Source organism: Bombina bombina, chromosome 4 (assembly GCF_027579735.1).
Source record: "Bombina bombina isolate aBomBom1 chromosome 4, aBomBom1.pri, whole genome shotgun sequence".
Lineage (NCBI taxonomy): Eukaryota > Metazoa > Chordata > Amphibia > Anura > Bombinatoridae > Bombina > Bombina bombina.
This window is the reverse complement of record NC_069502.1, coordinates 1,064,313,343-1,064,338,753: the sequence shown is the minus strand read 5'-3', so window position 1 is coordinate 1,064,338,753 and position 25,411 is coordinate 1,064,313,343. Positions and strand designations below refer to the sequence as shown.

The window sequence follows — 25,411 nt, the reverse complement described above, 5'->3', positions numbered from 1 at the left end:
AAGTTTTCATTTGTATCGGTATTCTTACTGAAGCTCATATGAATTTTGATGATTTTTTTTCTTTTTCTTGGAGTTTTATTTTATATTATACTACTTTATTAAAGATAGTTGTAGTTACTGATATAAAAGAGTCACACGAAACCAGCAATTGTAAAAAAAAAGATTATTTAATTAACTTAGGTAAGGCAACTGCTTCTGTTCACTGTATATATATAATTTTCATATTTATATGAAACGGGCATGAAACCCAACGCATTTCTTTCACTATTCAGATAGACCATGCAATTTTAAACAATTTTCTTTTTAACTTGTTTATCTAATTTGCTTAATTCTCATGGTTTCCTTTGTTAAAAGAGCAACAGTGCACTACTAGAAGCTAGCTGAACACATCATATACACCAATAACAATTGGCATATATGTGCAGCCAGCAATCAGCAGCTATCTCTCAGTAGCGCATTGCTACAAATGAACTTACCCAGGTATGTTTTCAAGGACACCAAGAGAATGAAGCAAATTAGATTTTCAAAGTTAAATAGAAAATAGTTTAAAATAGCATGTTCTCAATCATTATATATATATTTATTTTGCTTTACTGTCTCTTTAAGAGGATAGAATCCAAGAATTGTCTTGCAATTTTGTATATGAGTACTATTTTAGCATCAAAATACACTTGCTTTACTGTATAAAACTGTATACTGTATAAAAATTAGGTTAACCTCCCTTTTGAGAATAAAGCATACAAAAATAAAATTATACAACTTGTGATACTATGTATATTTGAAAGAAAGGGGTGCCTATTTTGTTAACTATGCTACCAAATTTGTGATTTATATAAAACATAATATGAACATTAACTATAATTTTAATGTCTACAATATAAGACATTAAAAGTTTAGCTGCTCTTGTAATTTGTAGAGAAGCATGATTATGTAATTTTGTATTATGGCATTCTAAATAGAGGTTTTATTACTCAGTGCTAAAATATTGCAAGGCTGAATTATGAGTAATAACAAAAACAAGCTGAGAATAGCAAATATATGGTTATCTCATCTAAAACACATCATTTCAGGCACATGTAATGTCAGTGTTAGTTAACATTATACTATCACAATTTAGGCTTTTCAAAGAAAACAAATGACATTAATGACAGCCCTTATACCCCTTTGCAGTGAATTGTATTACTGTAAGGTTAAACATTGTGGTAAAAGAACTAGGGTTTGGCGTACTGCATTTTTACACTAATACAATGTGACGGTGTTATTATGTTACCTATTTGCCATGTCAAATCGACAGTATTCAGTGGCGAAAATATGACACTAAAGGCAATGACATGTTCCAACTATTACATATGGACTACAGAGCAGAAAATAAACGAGAAATGATAAAACAGGGCTGGTGTAATATAAAAGAGAATACAAATTATGTTTTGTGTTTCACTGAAATAGTTTCTAGCACTACTATTATACAAATTGAAAGCCGAAAAGAATACTGCTTTCACTCCGTTGCCTGCTGTTACTAATACTAAGGATGCCCACATTGTTTTGTGGAGATTTTTTTCTCTTTTTTTTTTCAATTGTAGGAAAATAGCTTTCATGCAACCTTGAATTTAAGCAGAAAACATATCTCTTAACTCTAAAAATCACAAGATGAATAAAGTATATTATACAAAAATAAAAAATAAATAATAAAAAGAACCTTTAATAGTAGAAAAAAAACACAAGTGTACGGTGCAATTCATTTTGCTGATTTTATGTCTGGCTTAAATCCTTTTATATAAATTGTATAGATTTGCTTACAACAATAATGGAATTTTTTTTTTAAAGTTTATATTTTTTAAAATTTAGTATTTAGAAAAAAATGGCTTAGAAATATATATTTCTTTCATGTAATTGGCAAGAGTCCATGAGCTAGTGACATATGGGATATACAATCCTACCAGGAGGGGCAAAGTTTCCCAAACCTCAAAATACCTATAAATACACCCCTCACCACACCCACAATTCAGTTTTACAAACTTTGCCTCCTATGGAGGTGGTGAAGTAAGTTTGTGCTAAGATTTCTACGTTGATATGCGCTTCTCAGCATTGTTGAAGCCCGATTCCTCTCAGAGTACAGCGAATGTCAGAGGGACGTGAAGGGAGTATCACTTATTGGATACAATGATTTTCCTAACGGGGGTCTTTTTCATGGGTTCTCTGTTATCGGTCGTAGAGATTCATCTCCTACCTCCCTTTTCAGATCGACGATATACTATCAAATTTACCATTACCTCTACTGATAACTGTTTCAGTACTGGTTTGGCTATCTGCTATATGTGGATGGGTGTATTTTGGTAAGTATGTTTTTATTACTTAAGACACTCTCAGCTATGGTTTGGCACTTTATGCAAATTATATAAAGTTCTAAATATATGTATTGTACTTATATTTGCAATGAGTCAGGTTAATGTATTTCCTTCTGCAGACTGTCAGTTTCATATTTGGGAATAGAAACAAATTTCTTACCTGGGGTTTAGTCTTTTTCAATTTTGACTACTTTTGCATTTGCGGGTATTAGGCCCGCGGGTGCATCAAATGTTAGACTTTATTGCGTCATTTTTGGCGCAAACTTTTTTGGCGCGGGAAATTACGTTTTTGACGCAACTTCGTCATTTCCGGCGTCATACATGAGGTCGAGACCTTTCACACGGCGGTGTCATTAGTGACGCAAGTGTGTCATTTCCGGTCATTTTTGGCACCAAAAAAGTTTACGTTACGTTGTGCGTCATACTTGGCGCCAAATTTTTTTCATTATTTCAATACCCCATTCATGTTTGCCTCCTGCTTTCTTCTCTATCAAGAGGCCTATGCTTTTGTATTTTTTCCCATTCCTGAAACTGTCATTTAAGGAAATAGATAATTTTGCTTTATATATTGTTTTTTCTTTTACATTGAGCAAGATATCTCAATCCGATCCAGTCTCTGAAGTTTCTGCTGGAACATTGCTGCCTGACATTGGTTCTACTAAAGCTAAGTGCATTTGTTGCAAAATTGTAGAAATTATTTCACCGAATGTCATTTGTAATAGTTGTCATGATAAACTTTTACATGCAGATAGTGTTTCTATCAGTAATAGTACATTGCCAGTTGCAGTTCCTTCAACTTCTAATGTGCATGATATACCTGTAAATTTTAAAGAATTTGTTTCTGAATCTATTATGAAGGCCCTGTCTGCATTTCCACCTTCTAATAAATGTAAAAGGTCTTTTAAAACTTCTCATTTAGCTGATGAAATTTCAAATGACCAGCAACATAATAATTCATCCTCTTCTGCTGAGGATCTATCTGAAACAGAAGATCCTTCCTCAGATTTTGACACTGAAAAATCTACTTATTTATTTAAAATAGAGTATATGCGTTCTTTATTAAAAGAAGTGTTAATTACTTTGGATATTGAGGTAACCAGTCCTATTGACGTTCAGTCTAATAAACATTTAAATGCTGTTTTTAAACCTCCTGTGGTTTCCCCAGGTGTTTTTCCCATTCCTGAGGCTATTTCTGATATGATTTCTAGGGAATTGTTTCTTCTTCAAGGTTTAAAAGATTGTATCCTTTACCAGCAAAATCTATAGAGTTTTGGGAAAAGATCCCCAAAGTTGATGGGGCTATTTCTACTCTTGCTAAACGTACCACTATTCCTATGGAAGATAGCACTTCCTTTAATGATCCTTTAGATAGGAAGCTTGAATCTTATCTAAGGAAGGCCTATTTATATTCAGGTCATCTTCTCAGACCTGCTATTTCTTTGGGTGATGTTGCAGCTGCATCAACTTTCTGGTTGGAAAATTTAGCGCAACATGAATTAGATTCTGACATATCTAGCATTGTTCGCTTACTGCAACATGCTAATCATTTTATTTGTGATGCCATTTTTGATGTTATCAAAATTGATGTTAGATCCATGTCTTTAGCTGTATTAGCTAGAAGAGCTTTGTGGCTTAAATCTTGGAATGCTGATATGACATCTAAATCTAGATTACTATCTCTTTCTTTCCAAGGTAATAATTTATTTGGTTCTCAGTTGGATTCTATTATTTGAACTATCACTGGAGGAAAAGGAGTTTTTTTGCCTCAGGATAAAAAACCTAAGGGTAAATCTAAGGTTTCTAACCGTTTTCGTTCCTTTCGTCAGAATAAGGAACAAAAACTCAATCCTCCTCCCAAGGAATCTGCTTCCAGTTGGAAGCCTTCCTCAAATTGGAATAAATCCAAGCCATTTAGGAAACCAAAGTCTGCCCCTAAGTCCACATGAAGGTGCGGCCCTCATTCCAGCTCAGCTGGTAGGGGGCAGATTAAGGTTTTTCAAGGATTTTTGGATAAAATCTGTCCAAAATCATTGGATTCAGAGCATTGTCTCTCAAGGGTATCGAATAGGATTCAAAGTAAGACCTCCTGTGAGAAGATTTTTTTCTCTCACACATTCCTGTAAATCCAGTAAAAGCTCAGGCTTTTCTGAAGTGTGTTTCAGACCTGGAGTCTTCAGGGGTAATCATGCCAGTTCCTCTTCAGGAACAAGGTTTGGGGTTTTATTCAAACCTATTCATTGTACCAAAGAAAGAAAATTTGTTCAGACCAGTTCTGGATCTGAAAATTTTGAATCGTTATGTAAGAGTACCAACTTTCAAGATGGTGACTATAAGGACTATTCTGCCTTTTGTTCATCAAGGACATTATATGTCCACAATAGACTTGCAGGATGCATACCTTCATATTCCGATTCATCCAGAACACTATCAGTTTCTGAGATTCTCTTTTCTAGACAAGCATTACCAATTTGTTGCTCTTCCATTTGGCCTAGCAATAGCTCCAAGAATCTTTTCGAAGGTTCTGGGTGCCCTACTATCTGTAATCAGAAAACAGGGTATTGTGGTGTTTCCTTATTTGGACGATATCTTGGTACTAGCTCAGTCTTTACATACTGCAGAATCTCACACAAATCAACTAGTGTTGTTTCTTCGGAAACATGGTTGGAGGATCAATTTACCAAAAAGTTTCTTGATTCCTCAGACAAGGGTCACCTTTTTAGGTTTCCAGATGGATTCAGTGTCCATGACTCTGTCTCTAACAGACAAGAGACGTTTAAAATTGGTTGCAGCCTGCCGGCACCTTCAGTCTCAGTCATTCCCTTCAGTGGCTATGTGCATGGAAGTTTTAGGTCTCATGACTGCAGCATCAGACGCAATCCCCTTTGCTCGTTTTCACATGAGACCTCTACAGCTTTGTATGCTGAATCAATGGTGCAGGGATTATACAAAGATATCACAATTAATATCCTTGAATCCCAATGTACGACACTTTCTGACATGGTGGATAGATCACCATCGTTTGGTTCAAGGGGCTTCTTTTGTTCGCCCAACCTGGACTGTAATCACAACAGATGTGAGTCTTTCAGGTTGGGGAGCCGTTTGGGGGTCTCTGACAGCACAAGGGGTTTGGAAATCTCAAGAGGCGAGATTACCCATAAATATTTTAGAAATCTGTGCAATTCTCAGGGCTCTTCAGTTCTGGCCTCTACTAAAGAGAGAACCGTTCATTTGTTTTCAGACAGACAATATCACAACTGTGGCTTATGTCAATCATCAGGGTGGGACTCACAGTCCCCAAGCTATGAAAGAAGTATCTCGGATACTTGCTTGGGCGGAATCCAGCTCCTGTGTAATCTCTGCGGTGCATATCCCAGGTGTAGACAATTGGGAGGCGGATTATCTCAGCCGCCAGACTTTACATCCAGGGGAGTGGTCTCTCCATCCAGATGTGTTTTCTCAGATTGTTCAGATGTGGGGGCTTCCAGAGATAGATCTCATGGCCTCTCATCTAAACAAGAAACTTCCCAGATACCTGTCCAGGTCCAGGGATGTTCAGGCGGAAGCAGTGGATGCGCTGACACTTCCTTGGTGTTATCAACCTGCTTACATCTTCCCGCCTCTAGTTCTTCTTCCAAGAGTGATTTCCAAAATCATCATGGAACAATCTTTTGTGTTGCTGGTGGCTTCAGCATGGCCACACAGGTTTTGGTATGTGGATCTGGTTCGGATGTCCAGTTGCCCGCCTTGGCCACTTCCGTTACGGCAGGACCTACTATCTCAAGGTCCGTTTTTCCATCAGGATCTCAAATCATTAAATTTGAAGGTATGGAAATTGAATGCTTATTTCTAAGTCATAGAGGTTTCTCTGATTCAGTGATTAATACTATGTTACAAGCTCGTAAATCTGTCTCTAGGAAGATTTATTATAGAGTTTGGAAGGCTTACATTTCATGGTGTTCTTCTCATAAATTCTCCTGGCATTCTTTTAGAATTCCTAGAATTTTGCAGTTTCTTCAGGATGGTCTGGATAAGGGTTTGTCTGCAAGTTCCTTGAAAGGACAAATCTCAGCTCTTTCTGTTTTATTTCACAGAAAAATTGCTATCCTTCCTGATATACACTGTTTTGTACAGGCTTTAGTTCGTATTAAGCCTGTCATTGAGTCAATTTCTCCTCCTTGGAGTCTTAATTTGGTTTTGAAGGCGTTACAGGCTCCTCCATTTGAGCCCATGCATTATTTGGACATTAAACTACTTTCTTGGAAAGTGTTGTTCCTTTTGGCTATCTCTTCTGCTAGAAGAGTTTCTGAGCTATCTGCTCTTTCTTGTGAGTCTCCTTTTCTGATTTTTCATCAGGATAAGGCAGTTTTGCTGACTTCTTTTACATTTTTACCTAAGGTTGTGAATTCTAACAACATTAGTAGGGAAATTGTTATCCCTTCTTTATGTCCTAATCCTAAGAATTCTTTGGAGAGATCCTAACATTCTTTGGATGTGGTAAGATCTTTGAAATATTATGTGGAAGCTACTAAAAATTTGTTTTATTTTCTGGTCCTAGGAAAGGTCAGAAAGCTTCTGCTGTTTCCTTGGCTTCTTGGTTGAAACTTTTGATTCATCAAGCTTATTTGGAGTCGGGTCAAACCCCGCCTCAGAGAATTGCAGCTCATTCTACTAGATCAGTCTCTACTTCATGGGCTTTTAAGAATGAAGCTTCAGTCGATCAGATTTGCAAAGCAGCCACTTGGTCCTCTTTGCATACATTTACTAAATTGTACCATTTTGATGTATTTGCTTCTTCGGAAGCAGTTTTTGGTAGAAAAGTTCTTTAGGCAGCTGTTTCAGTTTGATTCTTCTGCTTTTTGATTTAAGTTTTTTCCTTTCAAAAGTGAAAATAAACTTATTTTTGGGTTGTGGATTATTTTCTCAGCGGAATATGGCTGTTTTTGTTTTAGTCCCTCCCTCTCTAGTGACTCTTGAGTGGAAGACTCCACAACTTGGGTATTGATATCCCATATGTCACTAGCTCATGGACTCTTGACAATTACATGAAAGAAAACATAATTTATGTAAGAACTTACCTGATAAATTCATTTCTTTCATATTGGCAAGAGTCCATGAGGCCCACCCTTTTTTTATGGTGGTTATGATTTTTTGTATAAAGCACAATTATTTCCAAATTTCCTTTGTTGATGCTTTCTACTCCTTTCTTTATCACCCCACTGCTTGGCTATTCGTTAAACTGAATTGTGGGTGGGGTGAGAGGTGTATTTATAGGCATTTTGAGGTTTGGGAAACTTTGCCCCTCCTGGTAGGATTGTATATCCCATATGTCACTAGCTCACGGACTCTTGCCAATATGAAAGAAATGAATTTATCAGGTAAGTTCTTACATAAATTATGTTTTTTCTAATTTGCTTCCTAAATTATTTTTTTTAAAATTATATATATATAAATCTAGCCGGGCCTAGCACTCACGGTAACCGTCTCACACTGGGGTGCACTACAAATACTTGCATACAACAAATTAAGGAAGGCATTCTCCAGATTTACAAAGTGGTAATCTATATAATCGCTCGTAATGTTTCGGGTGTAATCCCCGTCTTCAGACCAACATTTGTTGTTGGTCAGAAGACCGGGATTACACCCCAAAACATCACGAGGGATTAAAAATATTACCCCTTTGTAAATCCGGAGAGTGTCTTCCTTCTTTTGTTCTTTTATTTTAATCATTTATTATTGTTCTTTCAAATTTAATGGTACATTACATTATAATCAGTTTGATATCATTAAATGAGTTATAAAGGTGTTCAAACAAGAAATTCTCTCTGATCTTTTCAGGTCCTATGGTCCTAAATGGACATATTGTATATTTTTAATATACATTCTTAGTATATATTCACAAAGTAATTGTACTGTAAAACTAATTTCTTTAGTGTTTTTCTGATAGCTGCAAAGTAGAATTGATCCTCTATGATTATTATTATACATGAAATTATTGTTTCTGCTGATTGAATACATTATTCTCAAGAACACACCCATATAAATGGGCTGAACCTACAGAAATATCAGACCTCTTAATCTTATCTATCTTACCCTATCTTATTTCTATATACACACAATAGACAATATCTTATCTATCTTACCTTATCATAGTTCTGTCTATGCACAACATATAATACTTAAAGGGACCCTGAACCCAAATTTTTTCTTTCTTGATTCAGATTACAGCCTGATGAAACGGCAATTTTTATATGCTGAGAAACACGTTGCTGTTATTTTAGTGTGGTTAATAAAATTTGCACTTTTTACTATTACTACCTGCTCCGTTTTGTTTTTATCCTGATTGCGGACCTACCTGAGCCTGTGTCATCTAGGCGTGCCTGCCTATATGACTTTCTGGTTGGCTGTGAGCCTTGAATTCCCTGACACTCTGCGAGTACGCTGGGCCGGTAACTGCTGTAATCCCTGACGCAACTTGACGCTGGAGCCCAGGCATCGCACCTGAGTCTTTCAGTTGACTCTTTGGTCCCATACTGCTTGAATAGGCACTCAAGTTGTGCCACTTCACTTGTGAGTAGCTTTTTGGAGGGGGGCTCTGACCCACAGGCGACTTTGTATCTACTTTATTACCCTATGTTGCGCCTCTTGTATTTTTTTTCACCATAGGACTCTATCTTCTTTGATATGACGAAGAGTGCTGCCGGATCTTTATTCTAACTATCTTCACCATTACACTAGCACACCTCCCCTGGATCATAGAAATCCTAGTATTGTCTGACTTCTATGCAATTTTAAGCAACTTTCTAATTTACTCCTATCATGTTTCTTCATCCTCTTGCTATCTTTATTAGAAAAAGAAGGCATCTAAGATTTTTGTTCGGTTCAGACTCCGGAGAGCACTTTTTTCTTGGTGGATGAATTTATCCACCAATCAGCAAAGGACAACCCAGGTTGTTCACCAAAAATGGTCCGGCATCTAAACTCACATTCCTGCATTTCAAATAAAGATAGCAAGAGAATGAAGAAAATTTGATAATAGGAGTAAATTAGAAAGTTGCTTAATTGAATCACGAAAGAAAAGATTTGGGTTCAGTGTCCTAATGATGAAAAACTCACAGATATAAAGAGAAATCACACAAATTCTTTGGCAGCTTTTTTTTTTACATTTTATTTCAATGTATATGTCTCTCTTTCACATCCAGAACTCTTTCTATCTAGATAAACCGTTAACAAGCTAAAAATTGCCTTTATAATTGTTTTTGAGTATTAAGCAGTACTAACGAAACTGCTTGGAAAATGTCACCAGGGTGGAAAGCTTATATCTTCGCACCCTTAGAGAGAGCAAAAGGAACCTATCTATTCCACCTCCCCCTGGGAACTTGATTGCTGCTTGCTATTTTTTGTTTACATTCACCTAGATTACGAGTTTTGCGTTAGAGGCTGTGCGGTGCTAACGAGCAGTTTATGCTCACCGCTCACTTACAGACAGCACTGGTATTACGGGTTTTTACAACCCAGACGAGAAATGAGCATTGAGCAAAATTTTGCTCCTTACCGCACTCCAATACCAGCGCTGCTTACGTTAGCGGTGAGCTGGTGTAACGTGCTCGTGCACGATTTCCCCATAGGAATCAACGGGGAGAGCCGGCTGTAAAACAGTCTAACACCTGCCAAAAAGCAGCGTAAAGCTCCTTAATGCAGCCCCATTGATTCCTATGGGAAAATAAATTTTATGTCTACACCTAACACCCTAACATGAACCCTAATCTGCCGCCCCAGACATCGCTGACACCTGCATTATATTTCTTAACCCCTAATCTGCCGCCCCCAATGTCGCTGACACCTACCTACACTTCTTAAATAAGTCTAAATAAAATTACTATCATTAACTAAATTATTCCTATTTAAAACTAAATATTTACCTGAAAAATAAAATAAACCCTAAACTAGCTACAATATAACTAATAGTTACATTGTATATAGCTTAGGGGTTATTTTTATTTTACAGGCAAGTTTGTATTTATTTTAACTAGGTAGAATAGTTATAAAATAGTTATTAACTATTTAATAACTACCTAGTTAAAATAAATACAAAAGTACCTGTAAAATAAAACCTAACCTAAGTTACAATAACACCTAACACTACACTGTAATTAAATAAATTAAATACATTAAATACAATTACCTAAATTAAATTATATTAGCTAAAGTAAAAAAACAAACAAACACTAAATTACAGAAAATAATAAACAAATTACAGATATTTAAACTAATTACACCTAATCTAATAACCCTATCAAAATAACCCCCCCCCCAAAATAAAATCCCTAGCCTAAACTAAACTACCAATAGCCCTTAAAAGGGCATTTTGCGGGGCATTGCCCCAAAGTAATCAGCTCTTTTACCTGTAAAAAAAAAATACAAACAACCCCCTCAACAGTAAAACCCACCACCCACACAACCAACCCCCAAATAAAATACTATCTAAAAAACCTAAGCTCCCCATTGCCCTGAAAAGGGCATTTGGATGGACATAGCCTTTAAAAGGGCAGTTAGCTCTTTACAGGCCCAAAGTCCCTAACTTAAAAATAAAACCCACCCAATACACCCTTAAAAAAAACTAACACTAACCCCCTGAAGATCGACTTACTGGGAGAAGTCTTCATCCAAGCCGGGTGAAGTGGTCCTCCAGACGGGCAGTAGTCTTCATCCATATGGCATCTTCTATCTTCATCCTTCCGGCCTGGAGTGGGTCCATCTTCAAGACATCTGACGCGGAGCAGCCTCTTCATTCGACGACTAAAGACGAATGAAGGTACCTTTAAGTGACATCATCCAAGATGGTGTCCCTTAGATTCTGATTGGCTGATATAATTCTATTGTTCCTATCAGCCAATAGAATGTGAGCTAAATCCTATTGGCTGATTGGATCAGCCAATAGGATTGAACTTCAATCATATTGGCTGATTGCATCAGCCAATAGGATTTTTTCTACCTTAATTCCGACTGGCTGATAGAATTCTATCAGCCAATCAGAATCTAAGGGACGCCATCTTGGATGATGTAACTTAAAGGAACCTTCATTCAGTAAGAAGACTCCGGATGAAGAGGATGCTCCGCGTCGGATGTCTTGAAGATGGACCCGCTCCGCGCCGGATGGATGAAGATAGAAGATGCCGTCTGGGTGAAGACTTCTGCCTGTCTGGAGGACCACTTTGCCCGGCTTGGATGAAGACTTCTCCCGGCTTCGTTGAGGACTTCGGCCCAGCTTGGATGAAGACTTCTCCTGGTAAGTCGATCTTCAGGGGGTTAGTGTTAGGTTTTTTTAAGGGTGTATTGGGTGGGTTTCATTTTTAGGTTAGGGACTTTGGGCCTGCAAAAGAGCTAACTGCCCTTTTAAGGGCTATGCCCATCCAAATGCCCTTTTCAGGGCAATGGGAAGCTTAGGTTTTTTTTAGATAGTATTTTATTTGGGGGGTTGTGTGGGTGGTGGGTTTTACTGTTGGGGGGGTTGGTTGTATTTTTTTACAAGTAAAAGAGCTGATTACTTTGGGGCAATGCCCCGCAAAAGGCCCTTTTAAGGGCTATTGGTAGCTTAGTTTAGGCTAGGGTTTTTTTATTTTGGGGGGGCTTTTTTATTTTGATAGGGCTATTAGATTAGGTGTAATTAGTTTAAATATCTGTAATTTGTTTATTATTTTCTGTAATTTAGTGGGGTTTGTTTTGTACTTTAGCTAATTTAATTTAATTTAGGTAATTGTAATTAATCTAGTTAATTTATTTAATTATAGTGTAGTGTTAGGTGTTATTGTAACTTAGGTTAGGTTTTATTTTACAGGTACTTGTGTATTCATTTTAGCTGGGTAGTTATTAAATAGTTAATAACTATTTAATAACTATTCTACCTAGTTAAAATAAATACAAACTTGCCTGTAAAATAAAAATAAACCCTAAGCTAGATACAATGTAACTATTAGTTATATTGTAGCTAGCTTATGGTTTATTTTATAGGTAAGTATTTAGTTTTAAATAGGAATAATTTAGTTAATGATAGGAATTTAATTTTGATTTATTTAAATTATATTTAAGTTAGGAGGTGTTAGGGTTAGGGTTAGATTTAGGTTTAGGTGTTAATAACTTTAATATAGTGGTGGCGATGTTGGGGGCTGCAGATTAGGGGTTAATAAATGTAGGTAGGTGGCGGAGATGATAAGGACAGCAGATTAGGGGTTAATAATATTTAACTAATGTTTGCGAGGTGGGAGTGCGGCGGTTTAGGGGTTAATATGTTTATTATAGTGGCGGTGACGTTGGGGGCGGCAGATTAGGGAGTTAATAAGTGTAGGCAGGTTGTGGCGACATTGGGGGCAGCAGTTTAGGGGTTAATAAATATAATGTAGGTGTCGGCGATGTTGGGGGCAGCAGATTAGGGGTTTATAAATATAATGTAGGTGGCGGCGGTGTCCGGAGCGGCAGATTAGGGGTAATTGTATTATAGTGTTTGCGATGCAGGAGGGCCTCGGTTTAGGGGTTCATAGCGGTAGTTTATGGGTGTTAGTGTACTTTTTAGCACATTAGTTATGAGTTTTATGCTACAGCGTTGTAGTGTAAAACTCATAACTACTGACTTTTAAATGCGTTAGGGATCTTGACAGGGTAGGGTGTACCGCTCACTTTTTGGCCTCCCAGGACAGACTCGTAATACCGGCTCTATGGAAGTCACATAGAAAAAAGACTTTACGAAGTTTACGTAAGTCGTTTTGCGGTAAGGCCAAAGAAGTGTGTGGTATACCTAAACCTTCAGGACTCGTAATAGCAGTGGGCGTAAAAAAGCAGCGTTAGGACCTCTTAACGCTGCTTTTTTACCCTAACGCACAACTCGTAATCTAGCCGTAAGTTAGGTTATTTATATCAAGAAAGTAATACTCAAACAATTCACATTTTTTACATAAAGGGATATTAAGATCAAAATTTAAATGTGCATGGTGCATTTCAATTTTAAAAAGAAGTAAAAATTGCTTTTTATAAAAGTTATTACTGTTTTCAAGCAGCATATGCACATATTCTATGATGGCCAGTGTACCAGTATTTAAACACCACACCTTCTCAGATAGTCAGAAGGGAATTGTATGATATATATTAAGTCTTCATCAATTAATTTCTATTTGGATGTCAAATAGAAATTAAAAGTATATAAAAGAAAGAAAAAAAAGCATCCCAAAGAACACTATTCAAAAGCACACAAATAGAAAATCTCACTATCAATCAAAAAGAAAGAGTATATATATAAATACAAATTAACTTTTACTAAAGCAACTAATAAAAACAATGTTTAAAACAACTAAAACATAGAAACCATGCACCTTAGTACTTAGTCACAATATCTGAATCAATATATGGGTAACTACTCTCATTAATGTGTGTAGCAGAAATACAAAATATACCTATTACACTGCCTATTAGTGTCTATTAGTCCCTCAAAAGGGTGTATAGGTTGACCACATTATTATTTAACACTACTCCACACTGATAATTTAAAATTATTTGGGTGTCCCTTCACAAGCCCAAATTAAGCAATATATGTACTAGTACATGTAATACTCAATAATGTAATAAAAGTTAACAATAAAAAATAAAAAAAAGCTTTGGCTAAGAACGCGTGACATGAATTTTGCCCATAACTTTTTTTAAAAGCCCTTGATCTTGCACACAAATCTTCCTATTTGTGTGCTTTTGGGATGTTTCTTTTTCAATCTTTTATATATTTTTAAGTATGCCCTTGGAATATACCTACATTTACTGTGTCTCTACACAAATGTACTGTAAGGTTTGAGTCATATATATTTGCTGTTTACTTAAGTGTTTCAAATATTTTAAACAAACCTCCGTGCACCAAGGCATCCACAGTGTATTTTGTTTATGTTGAGCCTTGTCCATAGCTATATATATCCCCAGTAGCTGGTTCATTTATTTGTTGATTGGAATGGTTGATTATTACTTAAAAATATTTCCATCTTCACTTACAGAACCTAGTGTCGAGAGACCTCTGGCAAAGATGGCAAATATATAAGAAAACATAATCTTCTGAAAAAATGTGCACTTACCTTTTTGAGGTCAATATACTTCTTTCTAATGGCAATGGTTTACATAAAAAAGTAATTTCATATAAACATGAAAAATCTCATATATGTCTCATATATCATTGCAATATTTTAGCATTTCATGTATACTATGCCTTAAATGCTATGATCTCAAACCAGTTTAATTTAAACAGCAAAGCACATAATATAATAGTCTGGTCACGTCACATTAAAGTGAATATTTTCTTTCACTACCTTCTCTTTCAAATTTTAATGTGCCCTTGAGGAAATGGAAAATGGTTCTGGAAATGTGTTTTTAAAATTAAGTTTAAATCTGAAACGTAAAATCCATCCTGAGCACATACAAGTGTAATATTATTTCATTTGAATATATTTTTAATAAGCCATCTACATAACCATACAGACCTCTGAACACAATTTTGCTAATTAGTTTTGGTGCAGTATTCAGAGACTTTATCTATCTATCTATCTATCTATCTAAATATCTATTTATCTATCTATCTATTATCTATCTATAATCTGGATAGATGGATAGATAGATAGATAGATAGATAGATAAAGTAGACAGATGATAGATGGATAGATACACAATTGATTGATAGATAGATAGATAGATAAACAGACAAATAGATGGTATATAGACCGTTGATGAATACACAGCTGGATTAATAGATACATATAGAATAAAATCACCTGTATTAGGACTGAACACATCCGCAGGACGATAGGTGCAGGTAAAAACACAAACTTTATTGTAAGTAGTACAACAATCACAGGGTGCAAACAAGCTCAGGAGTGAACTGAGAACAACTGAAACGTCCTTTCAGTTGTTCTCAGTTCACTCCTGAGCTTGTTTGCACCCTATGATTGTTGCACTACTTACAATAAAGTTTGTGTTTTTACCTGCACCTATCGTCCTGCGGATGTGTTCAGTCCTAATACAGGTGATTTTGTTCTATATTCATTGCCTGTGCATCCGGAAACCAGAGGAGCGTCTCCCTACCTGTTAACAGGACGTCCTAAGGTGGAGCTTCAGAAGCGGCAGAAGTGGTGAGAATACCTGGCTTATTTTGCACCGTGATTTACATGCATTACTTAACTGCCGTTTACTCTGCATTACCAGCAAATTTTATCAATACCACAGTTCCACCTTTTGATAATAAGGACTTACTATACTCACTGTGTACATGTCATTACCAGTTTGATACCGTCACGTATACGCTATCATTTTGTCTTTAAACAGAGACAGTTTAACATTCACAGTGATCGAATACTTTTACAGTGTGCTACAACTGCATTGCATATTTAACTATTTGTTAATAGATACATAGAAAGACAGAAAGATAAACAGACAAAGAAACAGATAGAAAAAAATATTTGTTCTGATATGGATATATTTAATTTTTAGAGGAAAACACATTACCTACTTCTTTATATTGTATCATTCTAAAATGTTTGTAGAATGTCTGCTGCTTTTTCTCATTTTGGCCATTCATTAGTTCAAAAGTATAACCACCTGATATGTAAAGCATCTCTCAATTCCTGCATCTGACTCCATTGTAATAAAGCTCTCTGGTTTACACACCTCTGCACTCCATATATCTGATCTAAAAATGACTTAATCTATTGATTATTATATTTTATTAAACAAAATCTGAAAATAGCAAAAAGTTTTTATTGTCGAGCTTTCTATTAATGTATTTAAAAATAACACAAAACAAACAAATAGCAACAAAAACTGCTAACAGCAATTTTGGTATTCCTTCACTCTTTAATCAGCAGACAGCAAGGTCAGTGTCATAAGCTGAGTATAAAGTCAACTGTTTTTCAGTTATTATCTGCTAAAGCTTAGGGGCATGTATGCAGCAGGGTTAGCCTTAATAAATCATCAGGTCTGAGAATTAGAAATTGCTCAACTTTCAGAGCTAAATTACATGAAAATGGGGCAAAATAAATAATGAAAATATATTGCAAAAGTTATTTCATTATGCATAACTAAACATTTTATATAACAAATCTCAAGGTGTTTACTTTTCCTTTAATGCAGTCATATATTTAATGATATACTTTTAAAATTAAATGAACATAGTTGCATGTTTGTTTGTTTTTTTGTTTGTTTTTGTTGTTTCATGTAGTATAACTTATGATTTATCAGTTGTCCTGTTAATGTACTACACACAAATGGTATACAAATAGTTATAACTCAAAGATTATGAGTCTAGTTTCAGGTCCTGCTCTAAAACATTCACTTACGGTCATTGCACAGATGTCCAGTAAAAGAAGTCATACTGCAGTCACAACTGAATCCATCCCACTGCTGCAAGCAGACTCCTTGATTGGCACATGAGTCTTCCTGGCACGTTGTGCTTGGGCCTGAGGAGAATATAAAAAACAATGGGCTTGTACTTTGAACAATACATTTAGAATTTTGCAACACATGATCATGTACAGTAGTTGCCAACACCTTTTACTTATCATATAAACATGACATTAAGTTGTGGTTGCCTAAAATACGCCAATAAAATGCATATCAGATAAATATTGCAACCTCATAAAAAATCAGTTAAATATCTATTTTAGTTAACAAAAGTGCATGATTATATTTAAGTAAATGATACAAAAGGGTTAAATTAATTTCGACTAGAATACGAAGCAATACTTAAATGAATATGCAATGTTTGATGTAACTGAAAAAAAATGGAATACATGAGCATCCTTGGCAGAACTAATAAAAAAAAGGAAATGGTTTTCTTTCTTTTAGAAAAATAGTTATAACCTAATTACTCAGATGAATGAAAAAAATAGCTTTTAGAGAATGTTGGCAAGTATTGCTTTGCATGCATTTGCAATCCCATGTGTTATTTATTATTAGTATGATTTTTTATTTTTATTTAGTGTGTTAATATATTGGCATGCCCAACTATAACATACAAGGAGGGGGGTGGGGGGGCAAAACTCTATTCTAACCCTAAACAACCATAACTGGATTATTGAAAATCAAAAGGGAAAAGGGTATGATCAAAGCGAAAAAAGCAAGCACTATACAAAACAGTCAAGTCTGAAAGCCTTTATGCAAAATATGCTAATTATGAAAGGTTTTGTACCAAGCTCTTTTAATACATAAAGAAAGGAGAAAGCGTATCAGGGAGGACACAATCTAATGCACAAAAGTACAGACATATTTAAGGATTCTTTGTGCGCATTCGGGGTTTCAGGCTTGTTTTTACCATACTGTGCAATCTACCTTGCAAGTCTGCTTTCATCAATGCAACTTTGAAGGCAAAATAAAAAATAAAAAAATGTAAAAAAAAAAAGCAAAATGTATTATGTTAGTAAGCAATAGCAAAAAAATAGAACCAAACAGAAAATGTCCACAATACCGTGCATGCTGCATTTAGAGACACAAAATGACAATAATAAAGCAAACAAATGTAAATCTCAAGGCAAAATAAAATGAGAAAGTGATAATTTGTCAGTATTTTACTGCAAATACAAAGGTTAATCGAGCTGATGATATGTAATGAAGCAAAATTAAAAGTTTTTTTTTTTTCTTGATTCAAAATGAATGCATTAACAAACTGAATGCATGGTTGCCTCCTGAATAAGCATTTGTCATGTTTAGATAGTGTGTATTCTACGCTACTTAACGCAGATTACCCCTCTTCATTTTCCACTTCTTTTTTTTTTACAGTGCCTGGCTCAATTAAGACCATAACCCATATTAAGGCTGTGAATGACCTTTTCAATCAATTATGGGACAAACATCTTCTTACTTCTGTTTTAATAAACTGTCCGCAAGGCTTAGCTGTCATTTCATTTTCTCTTTTTCAGCTATATATAAAAGGTTTAAACAGATATTAAGAGAGGTGGGCTAAAAATGTTTTCTTTGTCTTTTATAATAACCATAAATAAAACCCCATGGCATTCTTTATATTTAACAATGTATACAAACATTTTACAGAGACTGAAATAAGAAGAATACTTTTATGTTTATATAGTTAATTAAACAATTACAAAAAATTAAGATCATTCAGCAAAATAATGATTAAAATATCTATCTGGATAAAATATATATAACTATATATAATTGTTTTATTTTTCCCTTTTCAATATATATGTATATATATATATATATATATATATATATTGAAAAAGGAAAAATAAAACAATTATATATAGTTATATATATTTTATCCATATATATTACATATATATTACATATACAGTATGTATATATATATATATATATATATATATATATATATATATACTGTATATGTGATTGTGTATGTTTGTGTATGTTTGTGTATGTTTGAGTTCCTTATGGCATGTAATTTATATTATAAAGATGTAATTTAATAGTCTAAAGCTCATTTAGGGCCAGATTACAAGTGGAGTGTTATTTAGCGCTAACTCTGCTAGAAGTAAGCTTTTTGCGTTGGGTAGCACTCCCATTACAAGATGAAAGTAAATAGTTTTAGCTCGTGCACTAACCTGATTAGTGTAAAAAGCTGAACTAAGAATATTGTGCGTGTGATAACGTATTCCTTGATAGAAGTCAATGGAGCAAAAAAGTGCAAAAAAATAAAAAAAAACTAACACCGTACTCATGTGCAGACCTGATCACATATTCTTAAGTGTGCTAACCTAACATGAAAATATGACTATTTCACATTCAGGAGTGCGATCCGATAAAGATCGTAGTTTGCGGCGCAAGCAAGGGAACCCACGCCACCCGTAGTTTCAGCTCGCAACTCGAGCTATCCCATATACGGTGCCATCAGAGGCTAAAGAGCTGTAAGTCTGACAAACCAGCGATGTCCAGAAATCTGCATAAGCACAAATTTCTGGAGTCGCCAGTGACTTATGGCACTTTAGAAACTGCCGGCGCCTACAAAACCTGACTAAATTATTAAATCTCCCGTACTGTCTAACACGCCTCCCAAACATAGACCGACATGTCTAACCCTCTACCTGCTATCCCCCTCACTATCCTAACAATAAAACATGTATTAACCCCTAAACCACCCCACCCGGACCCCGCCGCCAGCTATATTAAATCTATAACCCCTAATGTGAGCCCCCACCCCGCCGCCATCTACCTTACCTACCCCCTAAAGTGAGCCCCCTACACCGCCGCAATCTATTTTAAAAATATTAACCCCTAACTTAATCCCCCTACACCCCCGCCAGCTATTTTAACTATATTAACCCTAATTATATTAGGGTTAATATAGTTAATATAGTTATTATATTATATATATTAACTATATTAACCCTAATTATATTAGGGTTAATATAGTTAATATCGTTATTATATTATATATATATTAAGTATAATAACCCTATCTAACTCTAACATCCCTAACTAAATTCTTATTAAAATAAATCTAATTAATATTAATATTATTAATTAAAATATTCCTATTTAAATCTAAATACTTACCTATAAAGTAAACCCTAAGATAGCTACAATGTAATTAATAATTACATTGTAGCTATTTTAGGGTTTATATTTATTTTACAGGTAACTTGGTATTTATTTTAGCTAGGTACAATAGCTATTAAATAGTTAATAACTATTTAATAGCTACCTAGTTAAAATAATTACAAATTTACCTGTAAAATAAATCCTAACCTAAGTTACAAATACACCTACACTATCAATAAATTAAATAAACTACAAATATCTAAACTAAAATACAATAACATAAACTAAACTAAATTACAAAAAACAAACACTAAATTACAAAAAATAAAAAAAAATTACAAGATTTTTAAGCTAATTACACCTATTCTAAGCCCCCTAATAAAATAATAAAGCCCCCCAAAATAAAAAAAATTCCCTACCCTATTCTAAATTTAAAAAGTTCAAAGCTCTTTTACCTTACCAGCCCTTAAAAGGGCCATTTGCCGGGCATGCCCCAAAGAAAACAGCTCTTCTGCCTGTAATAAAAAAACACAATACCACCCCCCAACATTACAACCCACCACCCACATACCCCTATTCTAAACCCACCCAAACCCCCCTTAAAAAAACCTAAAACTACCCCCCTGAAGATCTCCCTACCTTGTCTTCACCCAGCCGGGCAGAACTCTTCATTCGATCCGGGCGATGTCCATTCAAGCGGCAGAGAAGTCTTCTTCCATCCGGGCGATGTCTTCAATCAAGCGGCAGTGAAGTCTTCTTCCATCCGGGGATGTCTTCAATCAATCGGCAGTGAAGTCTTCTTCCATCCGGTGATGTCTTCAAGCAAAGCGGCATCTTCAAACTTCTTTCTTCGCTCCTCCGCTGCGGAGCATCCATCCGGCACGAAGACTGAACGAGGAATGAGGTACCTTTAAATGACGTCATCCAAGATGGCGTCCGTCAAATTTCAATTAGCTGATAGCATTCTATCAGCCAATCGGAATTAAGGTAGAAAAATCTGATTGGCTGATTGAATCAGCCAATCAGATTCAAGTTCAATCCGATTGCCTGATTGGAGGGGGGAGAGAGAGCCAAAGAGGGGGGAGATAGAGCCAAAGAGGGGGGGGGGAGAGAGCCAAAGAGAGGGGGAGAGAGCCAAAGAGGGGGGAGAGAACAAAAGAGGGGGGAGAGAACAAAAGAGGGGGGGAGAGCAAAAGAAAGGAGGGAGAGAGCCAAAGAGGGTAGAGAGAGAGCAAAAGAGGGGAGAGAGAGAGCAAAAGAGAGGAAAGAGAGCGCAAAGGAGAGGGGTCAGAGAAAGCAAAATAGAGGGGGAAGAGAGCAAGGGGTGGGACCACTGTACTGCAAAAAATGGCCCGTGTACACGGGCTTTAGTAGTAGTAGTAATATAATCCATTTATTTTTATTAGATTGCAAAGTCTACATGGTACATCCCAAGTTGAATAGATTTTTCCTATATTCCTGTGAATTTTTTTTTTTTTTTTTAATAGGGTAAAGTTTTAGTATTAATACTGAACCTTTATTCTGCATATCAATATTGAGATAAACATCCATTTTATATGTAGCCCTTGCCACAGAACTCAAGAGTTGAGACCTTAATGTTGAAATCGGCAAGTTTGGTTTAATTTAGTTTGACGTGTGCATTCGTTCTCGTGGCTTTAGTGTCCTTTGGTCATTCAAATTCCCCTCCCTTCAAAGTTGTCTAAAACAGATAACTTTGGTAAGCCCTGTGTTACATTTAGTTGTACACATATGCTGATACTTTTGAAAATGTTTTTAATTATTGTAATAAAGGATTGTGCATTTATTCACACTGACTAGCGTGGAGGAATCTTTGAATTTAAACCTTTGGTAAAAACATCTTTTACAATTACTTACACAGTGATTCAAGTCAGCTATGTAAAAAACAAAACAAAAAAAAAAAACATCTGACTTTCTAGTTCAAATTTAGCAATCTGACTATTCACAATGGGTTATGCAATTTTAAACAACCTTCCAATTTAATTTTATCATCAATTTGCTTTGTTCTCTTGATATTCTTTGTTGAAAGATAAACCTAGGTAAGCTCATATGCTAAGTTAGACAACACTAATTCATGTGTGCCAAATATATAACGTGCTCACTCACGTGGAGTTATTTTTGAGTCAACACTCAAAAGAACTTAAATAAGGGAGCAGTCTGCATAGGCTTAGATATAAGGTAATTATAGAGGTAAAAAGTATATTAATATAGCAGTGCTAATAATGCAAACATGGGGAATGAGTAATAAATGTTTTTTTCTATCTTTTTAAATAATACAAATTCTGGAGTAGACTCTCCCTTTAAATTGCTGATTTAAATTTGCATGATCTTCAAAGTTCCTTTATTTTCCTGCAGCATACGCCACGCAGCAGTATGCTATTTCGTCAGTGAGGTAATGTTAGCCAAAAGTGTGCCAGCCATACAGCATAATGCCAACAGGGCCACACGGCTATTGGCTAAGAGGTGGAAATGTCTCCTTATTGACAAAATAGCGTTCTGCTGTGGGTGGCCTGAGGCGCTCAACACAGCATACACCGCAGGCAAATAAAAGGAAGTTTCAGCATTAAGTATTTTATACTTCATGAGTAAAAGTCCTATAACATGTAGCACTGGTAAATCCTAGCGTTTCAAAAAATATTTACAACTCTTTTATTGATAATACAATTGGCTCCTATCTGTGAGAAACTCCAATTAGTACTATTACTATTATTATTCTGTTAAAAAAAAATATTATAATAATCTCAGTTTAAATTTTTTTAATACATGTTTGGTCTACAGTTTTAATAAAACTGTAAATAGTTTATTTTAACTGTCATAATTAAACGCTATATTTTAAGAGAATGAATCTATTGTATATATACATTTATATTTATTATTTATATATCTTGTACTACAACTGTGATGGGGATATCCTCAACATATTTGATTTTTAAACTTAGTTTATCTAATTCAATTTGTTATTGTTTATTGCTTAAATTATCATTAAATAAATGTATGTTAAATTATGCAATGTGTGATAGCAGAAAAGATTATAAAATTAGAAGGTATTTCCCTGCTCCACCCAGTTACTTTATAATGCCACCTGGCTGGCAAAATATTCTGCAGAGAACACATTATTATTATTATTATTGGTTCCAAATATATTACATTGTTAGTTTTTCCCATACCAGACACATGACAGTTTTTGTTAGTTTTAGCTTTGTGCAATGAACTCCCTGTAATATGTTCAATATCTGCTTATCATACACATGTATTTAACATGTTTTATGATGTCATTATTATGCTGTATGTATACTATTCAAGGGTGATCAAGAACAAAATACTCAAACACATAAACTTTGAGTGTATCAATGGGAGAGTAAATATAATTTACACTTTGTAAATTTGTAAATTTGAACATAACAGGCAGTGTTTATTTTAAGAATAAAATCCCCTCCACACTTAAAGCAGGGATGGTGTTTTTCTCACAATATTTTTAAGTCTGTTAATATAATTATTTAATATTAATTATATATATATATATACAGGGGTTGAAAAACCCAGTCGCCTAGTGGTACCTTGAAATTTCTTGGGATGTCTTAGGAAAATGGTCTGCTATTTTTAACATGTATCTGTCATATAAACTTTCATTTTTATAAGGATTTGTCATATTAGGTTATTACTACCTTTTCTTATACTGCCCCACACAACAATTTTCAAATAACAAATAAAGTCATTGTAGAGGTAGTTGCCGTATACTCACAGTAACCCTGCACTTCTCAGGTCAATATTCTCAAATGATATATATATCAGAAAACAAGGTGTATATAATACATGAATAATTAATCCCCTAATCTGGTCAGTATAAAAACATAATTTATGTAAGAATTTACTTGATAAATTATTTTCTTTCTTATTGGCAAGAGCCCATGAGCTAGTGACATATGCGATATACAAACCTACCAGGAGGGGCAAAGTTTCCTAAACCTCAATATGTCTATAAATACACCACTCACCACCCCCACAATTCAGTTTAACGAATAGCCAAGAAGTGGGGTGATAAAATAAGGAGTAGAAAAGCATACAAAAAGAGGAACTGGAAAAATAATTGTGCTATTATACAAAAAAACATAACCACCCAAAAAAGGGTGGGCCTCATGGACTCTTGCCAATATGAAAGAAATTAATTTATCAGGTAAGTTCTTAAATAAAGTATGTTTTCTTTCATGTAATTGGCAAGAGTCCATGAGCTAGTGACGTATGGGATAGAAATACCCAAGATGTGGAAGTGCACAGAAGAGTCACTAGAAAGGGAGGGATAAAATAACAACAGCAATTTCCACTGATAAATTAAATCCACACAATAAATACATTTTCATTGAAAACACATAAATCAAAAGCAGTAGAATCAAACTGAAACAGCTGCCTGAAGAACTTTTGCTACCAAAATGGTAAAAACAATACTAGAATGCAAAGAAGGCCAAATTACTGATTTGCAAATTTGAACAACCTAAGCTTCATTCTGAAAAAGTCCAAGAAATGGCAACTGAACTTAGTAGAATGAGCTGTAAAACTCTGAGGCAGAGCCTGCCCTGCCTCGAAATAAGCCTTGAAAAACAAAAGCTTTAATCAGGATGCCAAATAAATGGCAGAGGCTTCCTAAAGTTTTCTGGAACCAGAAAAACAGTAGATAGACTAGAAGTCTTCTGAAATCCTAGTAACTTCAATATAGAATTATAAAACTCTTACCACATCCAAAGGATGTAAAGAACTCTCAAAGAATTCTTTAGGATTAGGACACAAAGAAGGAACAACAATTTCTCTACTAATGTTGCTCAAAGTCACAAACTTAGGAAAAAAAAGAAGTCCACAAAACAACTTATCTAGATTAAAACATATGATAAGGACTTCTGGTGGGCGGGCTTAGGAGGAAGCAGCTTGGTGTAAGAGCTCAGGACCTGCAGACTCTTATTAAAGGTTTTTGACCTATATATCTGCCCTTGTTGTATGGATATTGTATCCTCCTAAGGACCTAGGTGCATTCTGACCTTGGTACACTGGGTACCCGGCTATTCTAAGCACCGGCATTTGTTATCTGCCCCCGCTGCGAGTCCGCGCAGTGCCTAAGACAGAGTGGAGTGGCGGGCCGGAGCATTTCCCCACCACTTACGACAAAGAGAGGAGCTCCGGAAAAGGACCGAAGATATTGAGGCCATAACAGGGACATCACCCATCTGCCCCAAAGCGAGATTCGGCTGAGCGACGGGGTGAAAATCCGCACCCCCCCCCATTCATACACGTGCCTAACAGTCAAACCACGCAGGAAAGGTGAGATAGGCCTGAACCGGGAGCTGGGGGGGGGGAGAGACTGCCTAACACTCCCAGAGAGAGCGACGAGCTCCGGAACTCCGTCTCTTCAATACCCAGCTCCAGATTCCTACTGCGGCAGCTTCTCTACGGAGCTAGTACGCCCGGACGCCATCTTGCAATACACGAGGGACAGATCCCCTTGCAGCTCCGGCTAGAAGTTTGGGTAAGAT

General features: G+C 35.5%; 1 protein-coding gene across 4 annotated transcripts in view; it reads right to left on the bottom strand.

The window, feature by feature from the left end:
• The window catches only part of NRXN1 (neurexin 1), a 2,027,363-nt gene that overhangs the window by 749,657 nt on the left and 1,252,295 nt on the right, over positions 1-25,411 (bottom strand). For all 4 annotated transcript variants that reach the window (XM_053712207.1, XM_053712206.1, XM_053712209.1 and 1 more), the window contains one exon: positions 16,697-16,816. In XM_053712207.1, coding sequence (XP_053568182.1) covers positions 16,697-16,816 — 120 coding nt within the window. The remainder of the gene's footprint in view (positions 1-16,696; positions 16,817-25,411) is intronic.